The sequence below is a fragment of the Pinus tabuliformis genome, chromosome 1_1 (genome assembly GCF_031772625.1).
Source record: "Pinus tabuliformis cultivar Carrire ecotype Pingquan chromosome 1_1, CPIR1, whole genome shotgun sequence".
Classification (NCBI taxonomy): domain Eukaryota; kingdom Viridiplantae; phylum Streptophyta; class Pinopsida; order Pinales; family Pinaceae; genus Pinus; species Pinus tabuliformis.
In genome coordinates, this window is record NC_142297.1 from 309,207,634 (window position 1) to 309,225,170 (window position 17,537).

Here is a 17,537-nt window from a genome sequence, read left to right on the forward strand (position 1 = left end):
AAAGAGGTGAAATTAGAATGAGTAATGATAAGATAGACATCCTTGTATAGAAATTGCAATGAGGTTCTTCTTAAAGGTGACTTAATTGTATCACATTGATTTTGACATGACAACATTAGCAAAATGATATAAAAGTTGTTGCAACTAGTACATCTGTGTTTGGTGCATTAATCACTATATGAGATTGAAGGAATCTGGCGCATTCTAGATCAGAACTATTGCTTGATTGACAACAACATGAGCCTTGTGTTGTACAACAATTGTATAATTGGTGCATTAATCACTGTATGAGATTGAAGGAATCTGGTCGCACAAGACCAGCCCTCGGCATACAAATGCAATTGAAAGTCTTGTGTTATGAGCTCCGAACAAGATCACAAATGATATATTATTCACCAAATTTTAATCTTCCACAAAGAGACAGATTGATCCTCTCTGATTTGTCAAACAAATAAAAAAATACCATAATTATGCATAGAATCATCTTTGAACTGTAAACACTACAGTATATAGTAACCTGGGAAAGTGATGAAGCACTCAATACCATACAAAAATAAAATTCCTTAATAGAAGAAAACACCACTGAAAATTGTGAAAAGCTGCCAAATGAACTTTGCCAATCTTTTAGATTTACAGAAACAAAGTCAAAAAACCTCTTCAAAGCTAAGTGCTTACTACCGGCCACATCCAATAGAAAAGGTTTTATGGGGCCTGATAAGATCAGAACTTGCTTGACCACGGTAAGATAAGCACCGTACCTACCTAATGTATAAAAGAAGACTGATAAGCTGGAGGAGGGGCAGGCAGTCTACTGCCAAAGTGATGGTTGCTGTAATTAGTAAAGGAATTGTAAGAACCGGAACCCAACAACGAAGGCCCCATGTTATCTGATGGATACATATATGGCCTTGAGAGCGAGACTGGAGTCCTATTTCCAACACCATAGCCTGCTCCATATAATCCTTGGTTTGATCTGTCATATGCATTTTGGCCCTATAGGTTGTAGGATGTAACACCTGGAGCTGCACCAGAATATTGTACTCTATCCAAAGACCTATAAAAGCTTCTGTCTGCACCATTGGAAGAAGCATAAAGAGTCGGAGTTCTTTCATCTGCACTTAACGGAGGTATATATACACCAGCATTTCCTCAATTAGCACGAGGACGCTTAGGTTGAGACTTAACAGCACCTGCAGACCTTTTTCTGTCAGCCTTAGCTTTCTCTAGCTGAGCTACACGCTTTTGAAGAGGATCTGGTGAGAACTGCGATTCAAGTTTGTGCTCCTCAATGCACTTTATAACAGCTCTGTAAGCATAAAGCTCTTTTGTATTTACTTCATTCTGTAGCAGCAAATAAAAATATCGGTCAAAAAAGGAACTCCCGATATAACGAACAATACTAAGCCAAAATGATCATCACATAACAAGACATTTTGTATAACAGTAATACAATCGTACTTGTGCAACAGTAGAGTTATTCCCGCTTTTTAAACTTGCCTGAGAAGCTTTCTTAGCATCTTTCAGATATTCCTTCAACAAAGGAACAGGTGCAAACTTCTTTGTCAGCCCAAATGCATGAGCAAAGTTGACTGCCTCAATTTGTTTTCAACAAAGGAACAGGTGCAAACTTCTTTGTCAGCCCAAATGCATGAGCAAAGTTGACTGCCTCAATTTGTTTTCCACTATTGAACAGGGTTTCTACAACATCTGCATGAAATTGTCACAAAATTTTCAGTTAATCTGAACATGTCACAAACATTTGAAATACCAAAAGACAGTTTACTGTGAAAGAAAAAACAATACAGACAACTTCAACAGATTTGTCAATAAAGATAACAGCTATGTCAGCTTGAGACCATTTCCGTAAGTAAACAGTTCCCCACTCATGAAAGGCCTTATGACACTTTACCATAGCTGATCATCTTCAGGTGCCTTTCTTAATATCAACAAAATAACTTACATACAACTTTCTACCTCATAAAAAGATGTCTACCTAGTAGAGGCCACTCAATATCTGCCTTGCATATGAAATGTTGAGATCTAAAGAAAAGACTACCAACCCCGTCAACTTAGAAACCCGTTCACTGGACTAAACAAAAAACGTTGGGAAGGTTTACTACAGCCAAGATTACCAAAATTTATCTTCAACTCAATCAGCCACAACCAAGTATACTGATAAAATCCACCAGTCCCTCAAAAAAACCAAGCTAGCCATGAATGCCAGAAAAACAACAAAAAGCCTATCTACCAAAATGGATGGAAATTTTGCCAGCCTAGCCACTGAGGCTAACATTACAGAACACCAGCCAACCAACCTGGCATTTTTTATTCAAGTCCAAGGGAACGACAGAGTTCAGGTGTCTCCCTGCACCGTGCAACTGCAAGAACAAGCTTGCATAAGTCATCTTTATCAAACTCTGACGCAATTCCAAAAGTAGCTAGAAGTTGCAAGAAGGCCTGGGCCTCCAACGAATTGCCATTGGCAACATCTCCTTCAAGGTTTATCTTCGACTTCCATTCATGTGCAATACTTTTGGCTTGCTCCTTTATATTTAAGGGCAGAACTGGATGTTCAACACCCAAAATAGGATCTGCCAAAACAGGTACAAGAGATTCCAGTAATAATGTACAGGCCCGGCGTAGAGCCGGGAGCCCAGACTCTTTCTTGTCACTTGGAGGGTCCTTGGATTCCAAGGACTCCAACACTAACCGTGGTGGGTCAGTTGCAGAGTTTAATGCTGAGGGAACCTCATTGCAAAGCCCTATTTCCAATTGCAAAAGTCATTAAGAATGGGAAGAAAGGATTTAGGGATTATAATATCTGAAAATTTTTATTTTTAAAGTATTATAAAATGAGTTTAGATATTTATATAACAATAATAAGTGGAAATCAAAAAAAGAAAAAGAAAAGAAAAGAAATTGATCGGAGATAAACTTTTTATAATTTTGTAAATGTTATTGAGTTCCAATGCTCAAACAAAATATTTATAAAAGGTAATTGACTGGTCTGTGGATGAAGCAAGCATTTGGAGGCTAATTCGTGAAGTCTGACAATAAAAGAAGTGAAATTAGAATGAGTAATGATAAGACAGACATCCTTGTATAGAAATTGCAATGAGGTTCTTCTTAAAGGTGACTTAATTGTATCATATTGATTTTGACATGACAACATTAGCAAAATGATATAAAAGTTGTTGCAACTAGTACATATGTGTTTGGTGCATTAATCACTATATGAGATTGAAGGAATCTGGCGCATTCTCGATCAGAACTATTGCTTGATTGACAACAACATGAGTCTTGTGTTGTACAACAATTGTATAATTGGTGCATTAATCACTGTATGAGATTGAAGGAATCTGGTCGCATTCTCAATCAGAACTATTGACAACAACATGGGTCTTGTGTTGTACAACAATTGTATAATTTGATTGTGAAGGATTTAAGGAGAAGTAATGTTGTTTTTTCTGATCCTAGCAAGGATTAGCAAATATACTATTTATTGGTCCCTGTGGTATACATTGTTTGGACCTTGTTTTCTCCCTTAATTGTAAGTGCATAAAAATATTAGATTCATAGGACAGGGTACCATTGATCATGTGATCCAATGATCTTGGACGTTTTTTATTGAATTCTTCAAAACTTATTTCCATTTGATCTTCCAAAATGTGAAGATAGTTTTATTGGTTGGAACAATGCTACAACTTACAAGTTATAATAACAGAGATTCTGTTCTGCATAATGCTTTCCACCTTGCAATCTTTTTGTGGATATGGTTAAGCAATATTCTCTTCGAGTAAAGAATAAATTATTGTGTGTAGAGTCATTGGGTTTACTATAGTAATGATCGTAACATTTTGTAGTCTTTTGTTTGTTGTTATGTGGTTTAGTGGTTGAGACAGTGCATTACCATGTTAATGACCCAAAGTAAAACTTAGAGATCAGAGCCCTCAATTATAAGTTGGTTGAATTTTATGAGATTTATATGCAATATTAATTCAATAATTAAAAAAAAATATAGACTTAAGCACCCTAAATAAACTTCAATTTATACATCTTTAGAATCTCATTTATGCTACATATCTGCATCTTATGTACATTTTCCCATTCCAATGTCGGAATGGTTCCTCAATTTATGCCTTACGGCGTTTCGTTTGCAACATTTGGTGCAAATGCTAGTTATACACTATTCAATGCATGAAAATAAAATCAATCCCCATATATTAACTACATTTACTAATATAATTGTACTAATAATATTTATATTCTTACACTTTTTAATTTTTTTTTTTTTCAATAATCTTTATATCAATTTCACCTGTGAACTTTTAATTTCAATAACCTTTATGTTAATTTCACCATCGGACTCAAGAAATTAAACATAAAAGTTACTTACAAAACAAAGCCATATTTACCCAAGTAATGCTGTAATAACAACAGCGCTGCGAATATAAGAAACCAAGAAAGATATCAAAGTTATAATTTTGTTGATTATAATCTTAATCTAATCATTGTGTTGTGAAGTGGCAAGAGTTAACCAGCCTGCTATCGGGCCTTTGATAGCGGCCTCACCATACATAAATGCCAATGCCATCCATCGTTTCTCCGGGAGCTCAACCGCAACTTTTTCCGGAAACGAGTGACCCACCACCTCCGAGCTGGCACCCGCTGTGCTGGCGCATTTTCAAACCAACGCTCGCGCCCAAAACTCCATTTGCTCCATTCACGCTCCCGTCGAAGCTCCTCTGCAACCCCTCTCCAGCGTACACTGCATCCCGCTCACGGTGCTGGCTCACCTCGCAGGTCCGCTCACGGTAAATGGTTTCCAATAAAGCTATTTGTTCTCTACCCGAAATCCATCTAGCATTCGTTGTGGATTGACATTCTGCCATTTCTCTGCTTTTCTGGTTGATATGCAAAGGTACTACTGCAAATTTGTTTACCAGTTTATCATTGTGGATTGACATTCTGCCATTTCTCTGCTTTTCTGGTTGACATGCAAAGTTACTACTGCAAATTTGTTTACCAGTTTATTTAATCAAGTTATGTGGACTCCTCAATACATGGTCTATCATACAGATTGAAAGCCCAATTGCAAGCAGTGGTCGTGGATTCACTATTGGGCGTATGTACACAAGATCTGGAGAGGTAAACCGTGTATCTGCTTGAAAATTTTATAATTTCCAAAGATTGTCGGCTTCCAAATTATACCATGTTTTTTTAATGCCATTGTTGACTGATGGAAATATATTGAACATTGAAAGCAACTTGTAGTATTGCTTGCACAAGAAAGATTAATCAGAGGAAAAATTCGCCGCAGAAGAATGCAGAGAGTCTTGTTGCTCTTTCTCCTAATGGCCAAGTCCCTGCATTCCTGCATCGCCACATTCGGTGTGAAGTGTTGAGCGAAGTTTCCAACTTGTTCTTCCCTTATTTGCATTTCCACATTTCTGCATTTCTCATATTGAATGTGGAGGCAGAATCTTGTTGCTTTTTCTCTCCCTCGCTGAGTAGGATGAATTTTCTTTTCATCATAGACAATGAAAAGGATTTTTCAATTTGCCAAAGTGCATATGATAACATTTCGAACACCTGCTTGTCTTTCCTCGCTTACACCCTATACAAGATTCTAATGATTTATGTTTCAGTTTTCATATATTTTCATTTTAAGTTTTTAGTATTTTGGATGGGGACCCTTATATTGGGGACTGTGATGTCTGCTTTGGCATTCTCTAGAATTTGATGGTGCTTACGCACATCTCCTGTATGCATTTCCCATGCTCATGGGTCCTCGTGTCTCATAAACTTGGTGGAACATTATTTATAGATACATTGTGAGTTTTCATCTACCTAAGTTCTGATTCCTTTTCTCATGCCAAATTAAATTAATTGTTATGATCAGAAGAAACTCAAATTTATAATGAGCAGACTGATTCCCTTTAAAACATTTGCAAATATCCTTCTAGCAATAAATGATTTTTCTATATCAAGCTCTTATCATGTCTTGCCCAAAGGACTGCTTGCTGTTTATGTATGTTTTTTTTTTCAGCGAGGATGATATGACATGAAAGGTTCTGACTAAGAAACCGAAAAACATATAGATACTATATATTCCGTGCTTCTGTCTCTAAGGCAGTCCTTTAGGATTTTTCTAAACTGCAATCTTTGTTGATATTTTCATAAAATTAAAAAAAAAAAAAAAAAAATTGTATTTGTTAAAAACCTCATTGATGGAAACTACAAGAAAATGAAACCAACATGCAGAACAACAATTAACTGATATAATGTGATAGAAGGTAATGTTTCTCACGCCTTCCCATATTTGTTTCTAAATAGATTCTTATGTTCTCATTTCTAAGGTAATTATGGCCTTTCCTATGTAAGATTCCCTTTGGAAACACCTTAATTTTTCCCTTAAATCTCTGAGTTTTTATTGAAGTTCTCGGTGAGAGTTTTCGTCAAACAATTTAATGTCTTATGGCTGTAGGTGGTTGTTTCTTCTTTTTTATTTCAGATTAGAAAACATAATGCTGTATTCATGCCCAAACATTTTTCAAATAGCGGGACAACCTTAATATTAGACTTCAGCCAAAGATACAATTCTGATATACACCATACAATGACAAGAAGCACCTTTCACCAATGCAAATAACCCAGAACTAAATAATATTGCATTTCTAATTTATGAGCTGATATGCCAACCAGTATTCAACCAGCAACTAATATACCATGCAATACTCTGAAATAACACCATTCACTGATAAATATGAGGAAGCACGTGCAATCACCTCAACAATCTTAACAAATTTCAATGACTTGTATGCAAGCATCTCACACAATTTTGAGGGAGATAATATGGAACATCTCACCCCTTACACAATAACTTCAAAATATTCATGAAAGGAACTCTAAATATGAGCATCTCATCCTTCCTTTTTTCATGCACATTCCTTCCACACATATTCAATATAAAGGTAGCTAGAACAAGCATCGCACCCTCAAACCACAGTCAAACATCCTTCTTAACAGTCCCACAACTTAGAGGGAACTATCAGGGATTTTCTTAACCCTCTGGTGCAACAGCATTTCAACTTCAAAATATCAACATATACAGAATCTCTGCTTGATTATTTACAACAATCAACATAATTGTCCTCGGGCTGTATGCCTGGAAAGTTCTCTTAGCAATTTCGGCCCACAAGCTTCCATAAAATGAACATCATTTTGATAACAATTGACACGGTGCTATGCCGTAGGCCCAAAATCATCAATTTCCCATAGCATTTATCATACCAGCAACAGTCAGAATATAAAGTCTAACAATTACTCTAATTAAAATCAACTTTGTAATAAACCGAATAAAAGTAGAGGAGTTATTCCCTTACAACCAGCAGCTCTGGCACATCCAAATCTCCCAAGTTAATTCCTACTAGAAATCAGCTACTTGTCACTACTGGTAAGACTTTCCCCAACTTGGAATCTTCTAAGTTTATACTCTAGTTGTTCTCTATTACAACATTCAATTCTAACCTACTTGAGGGTCATTTTCATCCTGATCTTTGTTTCATTACAAATATAATGATAGCCATCTCTGTTTCATCATGCAACCAGTTATCTACAGTTTATTACGCGTGCTCATGCAAACTTGAAAAGTGTGCACTTGCAGTTTATTTTGACTACTAAATTTGCCCCTGCATCAGTCATTGAATCATTTGTAGACAATAAAAATATTTCAGTCTCTCTAAGTATCTAATTTAAGAACTGCTTTTTGTCTCACACACAAGCTCTGTTCCATCCCTTTTTCCTGGTCCCTAGTTCTTCCTACATGATCATTTAAAATATGAGGAAGGCGTGATAAATATGATAAAACATGCAGAACAACAATTAACTGATATAATGTGACAGAAGGTAATGTTTTTCACGCCTTCCCATATTTGTTTCTAAATAGATTCTTATGTTCTCATTTCTAAGGTAATTATGGCCTTTCCTATGTAATATTCCCTTTGGAAACACCTTAATTTTTCCCTTAAATCTCTGAGTTTTTATTGAAGTTCTCGGTAAGAGTTTTCGTCAAACAATTTAATGTCTTATGGATGTAGGTGGTTGTTTCTTCTTTTTTATTTCAGATTAGAAAACATAATGCTGTATTCATGCCCAAACATTTTTCAAATAATGGGACAACCTTAATATTAGACTTCAGCCAAAGATACAATTCTGATATACACCATACAATGACAAGAAGCACCTTTCACCAATGCAAATAACCCAGAACTAAATAATATTGCATTTCTAATTTATGAGCTGATATGCCAACCAGTCTTCAACCAGCAACTAATATACCATGCAATACTTTGAAATAACACCATTCACTGATAAATATGAGGAAGCATGTGCAATCACCTCAACAATCTTAACAAATTTCAAAGGGAGAACACTAGACTAACCCTTCTCAGTACAAGGCCCAATTATTGATTATCCTAACAGATTATTTCTTCTTCCCATGGTGCAGTTAGGCTGTTAATTAGCACTATTGGGCTAGTTTGTATTTCATGCCAATCCCATAACAACTTTCAGATTATCTGTATAAACAACATATAACTGATCTGAGCATTCCCACTTTTGGAATGGCGGATGTTATTAATGATGAAGAGAAGTTTAGTACATTATAAATAAGTAAATGAGCTAGCACAGTAGGTTAAGATGTGGTTGGTGAAAGCCATTAGGCATCTGCATCAGCTAACCTTTCATAAGAGCAGAGTGGAGAGGAGCAGAATTAGGCATTCCACTTTTCACCAATCTAATATGGTTATTGGAGTCTGCAATAACTAAGCTTTCATAAGATTGGAGTGAAGTGGAGAAGACCTGGGCATTCCACTTTTCAATAAAAACAGAGTGGAGAGGAGAAGAGTTAGGCATTAGAAATACTCAATCATATTTTTGTCTATACATAGTTTAAGGTTTAAGTTCTTAATGTTGCTGCAACAACAAACACTCTCCCAAATGTGTGCCCCCCCAGATGTCTGTAAACAACACAAAAATTAACCATATAACCTACAAGCCAATGGCCCTTCTTGTGGAGCTTATCACTGGCAATAATTGATGGATATGCATTGCTTGTAAAGCCCAGTCTACGAAATTCTCTTGTTGTCAGTCTTTTTGTTGTAGCTGATGGGGTAAGGAGAAATTTACTAAACCAGGCAGTGGATCCATTATGCCTGCAGGATTTACTAATTCTCTCATAAAAAACTCATCTGAAAATTCACTATTGCAGGTTACTGCAACATTGACTTTTGCTGCTGCCTGTGCATAAGTGGGTACTACTATTCTCATTGGAAATGATTTAAGAGAATGTGCCTAGAACCACTGTGCAAAATATGAAACTGCTACAGCTATGGAATTCTTGAGTTGGTTCATGGTTTCACCATCATTTCTTTTTTACATTTTGGATGTTGGCAAAGAGGTAATATTTGGTGTGCCTTGTTGAAGAAGTCCATTCACACTTAACACCAGAAGTGTATGCAGCTTGATTTTTCCATGAGAATAAAGCTTTCTGCATCAAGCCAATTACCTTTTCGGGGTAATAATGTCCACTGGAAGTTTTGATATGGAAGACATATTAGAGCTAAGCTAAAGGTTACCTAGATTGTCTAGAGTCCATTTCTATATTAGCATGTTTTTTTTAGGGATCTTGGACATATGTTGATATGCAATATTAAGGGCAGCCCCTTCAAGAACAACAAAAACATCCATATCATTGATTTAGATGCACCATACTTCCAATTGGAAATACCCAATCATATTTTTGTCTATACATAGTTTAAGGTTTAAGTTCTTAATGTTGCTGCAACAACAAACACTCTCCCAAATGTGTGCCCCCCCAGATGTCTGTAAACAACACAAAAATTAACCATATAACCTACAAGCCAATGCCCCTTCTTGTGGAGCTTATCACTGGCAATAATTGATGGATATGCATTGCTTGTAAAGCCCAGTCTACGAAATTCTCTTGTTGTCAGTCTTTTTGTTGTAGCTGATGGGGTAAGGAGAAATTTACTGACCCAGGTAGTGGATCCATTATGCCTGCAGGATTCAATTCGATGTTTATATAGCAAAAACTGTTAGGGATAAATTTTACAGAGTTACGATTGAAGACATTGCCTTCATGATATCAACATTTCAAAATTTAAAGGGCTTTTGGGTTCATGCAATGCAAACATTGTCCATGGTGGCCTTTCACAATTTAAAAGGCTTTTGGGTTCATGCAATACAAACATTGTCAATGGCTTTTCTGAAAGTGAATTGTGTTCATGTTAAAGTCTTCATGGTGGAGTTGAATTTAACTGGATTGTAAAATTTGGAAATATTTAGTAATTTGATTAATAAAAATCAAGTAAATTGTTTAACCTGACTCTGATCAGTCTCCAATTTTTTTTGAAATTCTACAAGTTCTACCTTAAATAAAATATTGGAACAGTGTTGAAGAATCAGAAACTCCATATTCACAATAATATGATAATTGTTTCACAATGTGATGGATTATTCACAATAAAATCTTTACTGGCTTCACAAAACAAACCGATTCAAACGGATTCGATCTCATGGATCTGAAAGGCACATACAGGAAAGCACACTGATATGAAAATATGGAAGAGGACAGATGAATCAGTTGACTTCAATTTCAATTTTCATCTGAACCCCATAACACCACACTGAATATAAAGTTCAAACAACAAAAGAAGCTGAAACGAGTGATCAAATAATGACTAACTTCTTTAGCTAAAGAAGGAAATTATTTTAAATGCTTTGTTGTGGGCAGCTAGTGGTGGTGATAATGGTGGTGTTGTTTTTAGCCATGACCTTCCTTCGTCTGGTGATGCTCGTACAAGGCGTACCCGGTTGCTCCAACTGCAGCAGCTGCTGCAATCTCTGCCTCAATCTTGTGCCTATGAGCGTGCTCTGGATCCTTCTTTGCTTCGTGCATCTCATACTGCATACACAAAATATTATATCAATATTCCCATTCATTTTATAACGGTTATCACTATCCTATTGATAATTTAAGCTAATCCTTCCCTTAATTGCAAATTATGGAAATATTTCAGTTCATCCTATTACGAAATATTGCAGAAATCAATAATCAAGTTAAATTTAACAGTTGTTTACCAAAAAAATCACAAGTTTAAACTTTAAATCCCATCGATCGAATTTATTGGCATTATCAACCATCATGATCTCTGTGATATCCCCTATATGTATTGCTTTGTTTTTAATAGATCTCTGTCAGAATTAGCTATGGTATATTAAAATAACTTCAGGTCTGTATATGGGTTGAAAATTGAGATTAAGGACTCGAAAAGATATCTCACCATTGCAAATGCTCCTGCAGCGACTGCTCCCACTTCCGCTACATGCTCCATCTGTTTATGATGTTTCTGCTCCTTCATAGCCCTCTCGTAGTCTACAGCGTACAGATCTGCTCCCTGGGCTGCCGGTTCACCATAGTAAACAATTCCCGGCCTTCTGATTTCCTCTTCGTTCTGATGGTGTCTGCTATGGTGGTGCCCGTGCTCATGATGTTTGTGGTGGTGGTGATGAGACATTTTCTCGTTCAAACACACAGTAATGGAATTCAATCACAGTGGAATGGATACAAAGATTTCTAGTGATTCAGAATATGTAAATGAAGATGAGATTAGAGCAGGCCAGGGAGAGGAGTGTCTTATATAACAAAGAATAGCCCATCGATGTGGGCTCTAATCTCATCAGCACCATGAGCAGGAGAAACGAATGCTCGAGAGGGTTGCAGAGGACCTGTTCCGGGAGCGCGAATGGAGCAAATGAATGTTTGGCACGAGGGATCGTTTGAAAATGCGCGGGCGTTGGTTTGAAAATGTGCCAGCACAGCGGGTCACAGCTCGGAGGTGGTGGGTCACCCGTTCCTGGAAAAAGTTGCCGTCGAACTCCCGGAGAAACGATGGATGGCATGGGTATGGAAAAAGTTGCCGTCGAACTCCCGGAGAAACGATGGATGGCATGGGTATGTATGTCTGGTGAGGGCGCTATCTGGTGCATTAAAGTTCCGAAGTTCCGATAGCAGGTTGGTTAGCTCTTGCCGTTGTGAAATTATGTGGAGATGATCCTCGAGCCAATAAAGAGAAGATCTTGCTCGCGGTTCTTAGAGCTAACTACGGAAGGAAGCGGATGTGAACCTATGATGTGGAAAACAGCTCATGTTCCTTCTAATTATATTTTTCCAGACGGATGAAATAAAAAAATATAACGGAAAATTTTAAATAAACAATAGCAGTTTTGTGAATAACATAGGCAATGTGCTGATTCCATTATTCTTCTATGCAGTATTTAGTTTACAAATAAACTAGTTTAGCTCTTTACTCTGGCACAGGGCACACTGGAGGAAAGCTCTCCTGCATACTGATGATTAACTGTTGTCATTGCAAAAGCTGCGTTCTTTAGGTTTTGATTTTCAAATGTAGAGCATTCCTTCCTTCAGTCTTTCGGGCAGCGCTTCTAGTACATTCCCATCCCAGTACAGACGGGGACAGTCGGAGGCATCAAGCTTTTCTAACAACTTCAAATGTTCAACACCTTCCAGCTCTTCTATACAATAGCATCCACTAACATCCAGAAGTTTAAGCTTTGTTAGCTGCCCCAACCCCTGTATTCTCTTCAGCTTTTCACATCCAGATGCCCGCAACTGTTCCAGAGACACCAATGTCTCAATACCTGTCAGTTCCTCCACTTTTCTCCACCCGCTAATGTTTAGCGTTTGAAGTTCGGCAAGGCCACAAAGACCATGTATTCTCTCCAAATTATGACAAGAAATCAAGCTCAGCTGGATGAGCGTACTCGGCAATGTTCCAACCTCGACTAGACCATAACAAGACTCGACTTTCAACTCGGTCAACTGTCCGAGAGAATCCGGCAAACATTTTAATCCTTGGCAATCAACCAGTCTCAGTTCCTTCAAATTCCTTAGGGACCCAATCGAAGGCAGCATTTTCAACAAAGAGCTTCGGAATTCCAGAACTTCCAAATTGTGGAGGTTTTCAATAGTACTGGGAAATTCTGCTATATGTAGTTCTTGGAGGGACCGTGGAAGCTGGAGAGGCTGTAACTGAGCTTCTGCAGAACTCCGCCCATGGTTCATTATCTCCTCCCCCTCCGTTCGGCCGGCCGCCCACCACTCCTCCTCCTCCTCTACCCGCCGCTTCCCGTCAGTCGTTACCCTCTCCCTCGCTGTCCTCTTCCACGCCTCCCTCTCTCTCCCTTCCCTCTCCTTAGCCATCTGCCTCGCCATCTTCTCCCTCACCTCCCTCGCCCTCGCCCTCTGAATCGCCTCTCTCTCCCTCTTCCTCGCCCTCTGCATCGCCTCTCTCTCCCTCGCCTTCGCCATCTCCCTCGCCTTCCACTCGCTGGCCTCCCATTCCCACTTCCACTCCCCGACCAACCTCGCCCTCTCCCTCTCCACCTCTATCGCCATCTCCCTCTCCCAATCCCTTTGCCTCTCCCTCGCCTCCCCTCTTTCCGCCCACGTTATCCGCGCCAAGGTCATGATTTCCTTTAGCCTTTCCTTTCCCCCTGGAAGGGTTTTGATCCAGATATTTAACTTATCGCTACCTCTTAGATCAAGATGTTTAAGGCTAATTAAATCCTCGAAGGAATTGGGAAGTCTCTTCAAACTGCGGCAGAATGAAAGATTTAGGTATTCCAGGTTTGTCAAATTGCCAATGGAAAACGGCAGTGACTTCATTTTCCAGGCATTTATCAACTCAAAACGCTTCAAAGACAACAGCTGACAAAATTCCTCTGGCAGTGATGTCAGATTATTTTCATGGGGTAAATTGATGTAAATATGTTCGAGGTACTCCAGGTTTCCAATGGACTTTGGAAACTTTAAGAGAGGAGCCCAAATCTCTAACACCCGCAGCTGCTGAGGTGCCTGCAAGATATTCACGTGTTCCAACCAAAATAAAGACAGATATTTCAACTTTATAGTGCAATATATCCAGAGTGAATATGCAGAAACTCTTCAACAAATTTCATATTTACCTGCGCTTCGCGTTGCCACAATATTTTCAATGAACTCCCCACCACGTGTAAAACTCTCAAATTCTCCATCGGAATCCACGAAGGCAGCGAAGAGTAGCCACACTTGTACCAGCGCAGCCATCTCAGATTTGGCAAACGCACCGTACTCAAAATGCATTCCAATAGATGATCTTCAGTAACAAGAAATTGCAAGTTCCACAAATTCACAGTAATACTAGTGTACTGTCTATTGGAAAGCTTCATAACGCCGTTCGCCAGCAGCTCATGAATCCTTCGTTTGAACCATGGCACATCCGACCGCAATGATGCATAATATTTGTGCTCATCATTTCCAACATCTGTACCAGGGACCATCCTAATTCCGCGCACTTTCTCTATTTCCTGTTGACAATTTAAATAACAGTGAAGGATTAAAACATAGAGATTCTGTAAAAACGGTCAAGAATTAACATCGTGCTTCTTTAAAAACATTAAACAACTTAAACATCTGATACATTTTTTTTTGTTTAATATTGATTAAACTCTCTAATGCCTTGAATGACTGAAGCACTTACAGCTGATTGCTTTAACATCTGCAGCAAGTTACCAATGTTCATGCTCTCCGTCCGATCCCACAAAGAAGGAATGCGCAATCCTGAATTCTCAGCCATCTCTCTTCCCAATTCTCTTAGGTGATCGTGCATATATATGCAATTTTCACTGTCCACCTCCACAAGAGATTTGTTCTGTAGATTTTGAAATGCCACAGAACCTTTCCAGCCTGATTGATCCCATATGTTTATGCCCTGATCCTTCTCTTCTCCTACCAGGAAACAAGCAATATCTAAAAATATACCTTGTTCCTCTTTGTCCAGTGAATCGAAACTAATTTTAAGTTTGTTGTGTATCTCACTTGGAAGTATGCGCTGAAGTCTGTTCAATTCGTATTCCCAGTAATCTTTGTTACTGTTTCCAGAAAGATGCACCCCGAATACTTTTAAGGATAAAGGAAATCCATTGCAAGCCCTTGCAAATTTATCTACAATATCTTCAAATCCTGGGCGCGGACGGGGTTGGCAGAAAGCATGGAGGCAGAAGAGCTCTGTGGAGTGTTGTGTATTAAGGCCACTTAACTTATAAATCGACGAATCTTGTAATCCTGACCTTAAAAGTACAGACCTGTCCCGGGATGTAATCAAAATTAAACAGTTTAAGGGAAGGGAATCTTTAAATTCACCTGGCAAAAGTGCATCCAGCTGCTCCACATTATCTACATCATCTAAAACTAGGAAGGCTTTAGAAAATAATGCTGGATCTTTTACAAGCATCTCTACATCTTGATCACTCTTGTCTATTTGCTTACTGAATCCACACAAGCTCTGGAAAAGTTTTCGCCGCAAACCATTTAAAGATTTATTATCTCTGATATCACATAAGAAGCAGGTTCTACTATAATATGAATGCTTCGAATTGAATAATGCTTTTGCCAGTGTCGTTTTTCCTATTCCACCTAACCCTACAATCCCTGCGACCTTAGGTTTTTCTTTAGGCTGTTGCGATAAGAATAAGGCGAAACGTTTCAGCGAATCATCCAAACCAGTTGGATATTTGGCCACATAGAGCCTTTCTGTTTTATTTTTCAACAAACGTTCAACGACCTTATCTAGCAGCTCCCCCTCGTCCCTGGTTATTCACAAACAAAATTAATTAATACTAGTATTAAAATATCCAGCAAAAAGCAACACAATACCGGGAATGTTGATTTCTTACCCGCCACAAGCTTCTAGCTCAAAACCGCTTATTTCTGAAACACTAGCAAGAGCCTTTCTCCAATTTTCGATAGCCTTAGAGTTGTATCGAGGCTTCTCTTCGTGAGTTTCAGGATCACGCGTCTTCTTCTTTTGAAGGCTGTCTAAGGCGCGGGCGTACACTCCACTCTCCGTCCACCGTAGATCAGCAGGTCTCACTTTATAGAACACTGGAATGATAGGAGCCTTCGATTCCAACATGTCCACAAGCTCATCGAGACACCAGCGGGAATCGGCATAACCAGGAGAGAAAATAGCTACATGCACACCGGCTGTTGCAATAGCATTTTTTATCTGAGCACTTATGTTTTCTCCCTCTTCCATTTCTTGGTAGTCTAGAAAGGCTCGCACACCATGTAAAAGAAGGCGGCGATACAGATGGCTTGCAAAGGTCTTCTTAACATCGGGACCACGATGGTTTATAAACACATCGTGCCCGTATATTCTGCTGCTGTTCTCATTGTTATCGGCAGAGGTGGAGGTGGAGCTCGATGCCTGAAAGTCGTTAGCAGCTGCGGGGTAATAGAGAGTAAGATCCTGATCTTCAATTTCAATTTCAGTGTGTTTTGGGGGCAACGAAGATGCAGGTGATGGGTATGCCATTTCTGAATGGTGTATGCAAATAGAAAGAGAAACAATAAGCTCTAGAGGTTCCGATCTGCTAATTGCGAGGGAGGAGATGAATAGAAAGAGAAACAAGAAGCTCCAGGTTCGATCTGTTAATAGATGAGTTATGAGTAGGGGGAGATTGTAATGAAAATGTCGGTAATGAAGATTGTAATGCCTTTCAGTTGGCATTATTGAGTTCATACATAGAGTGGGCCATAATACCCGGAATCTCCCCTGGGCTCTAGGTTATTTTAAGCATGGATTCTACTGTATTTGGACCGCAACTTGAATTAATCTGTACAATCATTGGTTTGCAATTTGACACAAATCAAGCAACAATGGACGGAAATTGGATCTCACATGTGCCTGTCGATTTCATCTATCTCGTGCTTGACCAACAATGGGAATTTTTGCATTTTTATATCGACCTTCATGGATGCATCGTCAAAAAAAAATATCACGTCCCGGATTTCAAGGCGTCCTCGTTATTACCAATATTTTTCCTGAATAATCTCACGTTTTCTAAACTTTCTGACCATGACAAGTTCACATATTCATATTATTTTAGTTATGATCGATTACAAGATTTGAACGCCTTTTTAAAAAAAAATCATTTGGTGTATTTTTTTTAATTTAATATTTTGGTGTTTATCTCGTCAATTCCATGGAAAATATAAAAAGGGGAAATTACTAATCAAGATTCATCTAATATGATTTATATTCATCTAATATCTCTTTCTTTCTACTTCTTTTTCACTTTTCTACATCTATATCTCTATCTCTCTTTATTTGTCTTTCCTTTTATCTCTATCTCACCCCATAAACATACTCACTCTCTCTCCATATCTGTTTTCCTCTCCCTCCCTCCTTCCTCAGTTTGAAACCTTTGAGCACTAATGAGAGAGGCGGGGTGAATCAGTAGTGTGATCTTTTAAAAAAAATTATCATTTAAAATTTTCACTTAGTGAATCATCCATATAACCAACAACATATTATACCATCACATGAATATAACAATGTAAGTAGCTAAACCAAACAACCATGAGAGCAACAAAACCATCAAACACAACC

At 38.3% G+C, this 17,537-nt stretch overlaps 2 protein-coding genes and 1 pseudogene across 2 annotated transcripts; all 3 read right to left on the bottom strand.

Moving 5' to 3' along the window:
- Positions 1–638: 638 nt before the first annotated feature.
- Positions 639–4,892, bottom strand: LOC149212782 (FRIGIDA-like protein 3; annotated as a pseudogene).
- A 5,438-nt stretch (positions 4,893–10,330) lies between these two features.
- Positions 10,331–12,109, bottom strand: LOC149212783 (uncharacterized). Its single transcript, XM_089390661.1, has 2 exons — positions 11,367–12,109; positions 10,331–10,987 (listed from the first exon to the last, which is right to left on the bottom strand). Exons 1-2 carry the CDS (start codon positions 11,598–11,600, stop codon positions 10,847–10,849), a joined length of 375 nt encoding a protein of 124 aa, XP_089246787.1. The 5' UTR covers positions 11,601–12,109; the 3' UTR covers positions 10,331–10,846.
- A 375-nt stretch (positions 12,110–12,484) lies between these two features.
- Positions 12,485–16,518, bottom strand: LOC149212784 (TMV resistance protein N-like). The gene is made up of 4 exons (XM_089388815.1): positions 15,820–16,518; positions 14,625–15,732; positions 14,071–14,451; positions 12,485–13,960 (listed from the first exon to the last, which is right to left on the bottom strand). The coding sequence occupies exons 1-4, from the start codon at positions 16,458–16,460 to the stop codon at positions 12,485–12,487; spliced, it is 3,606 nt and encodes a 1,201-aa protein (XP_089244941.1). The 5' UTR covers positions 16,461–16,518.
- Between the last annotated feature and the right edge of the window lie 1,019 nt (positions 16,519–17,537).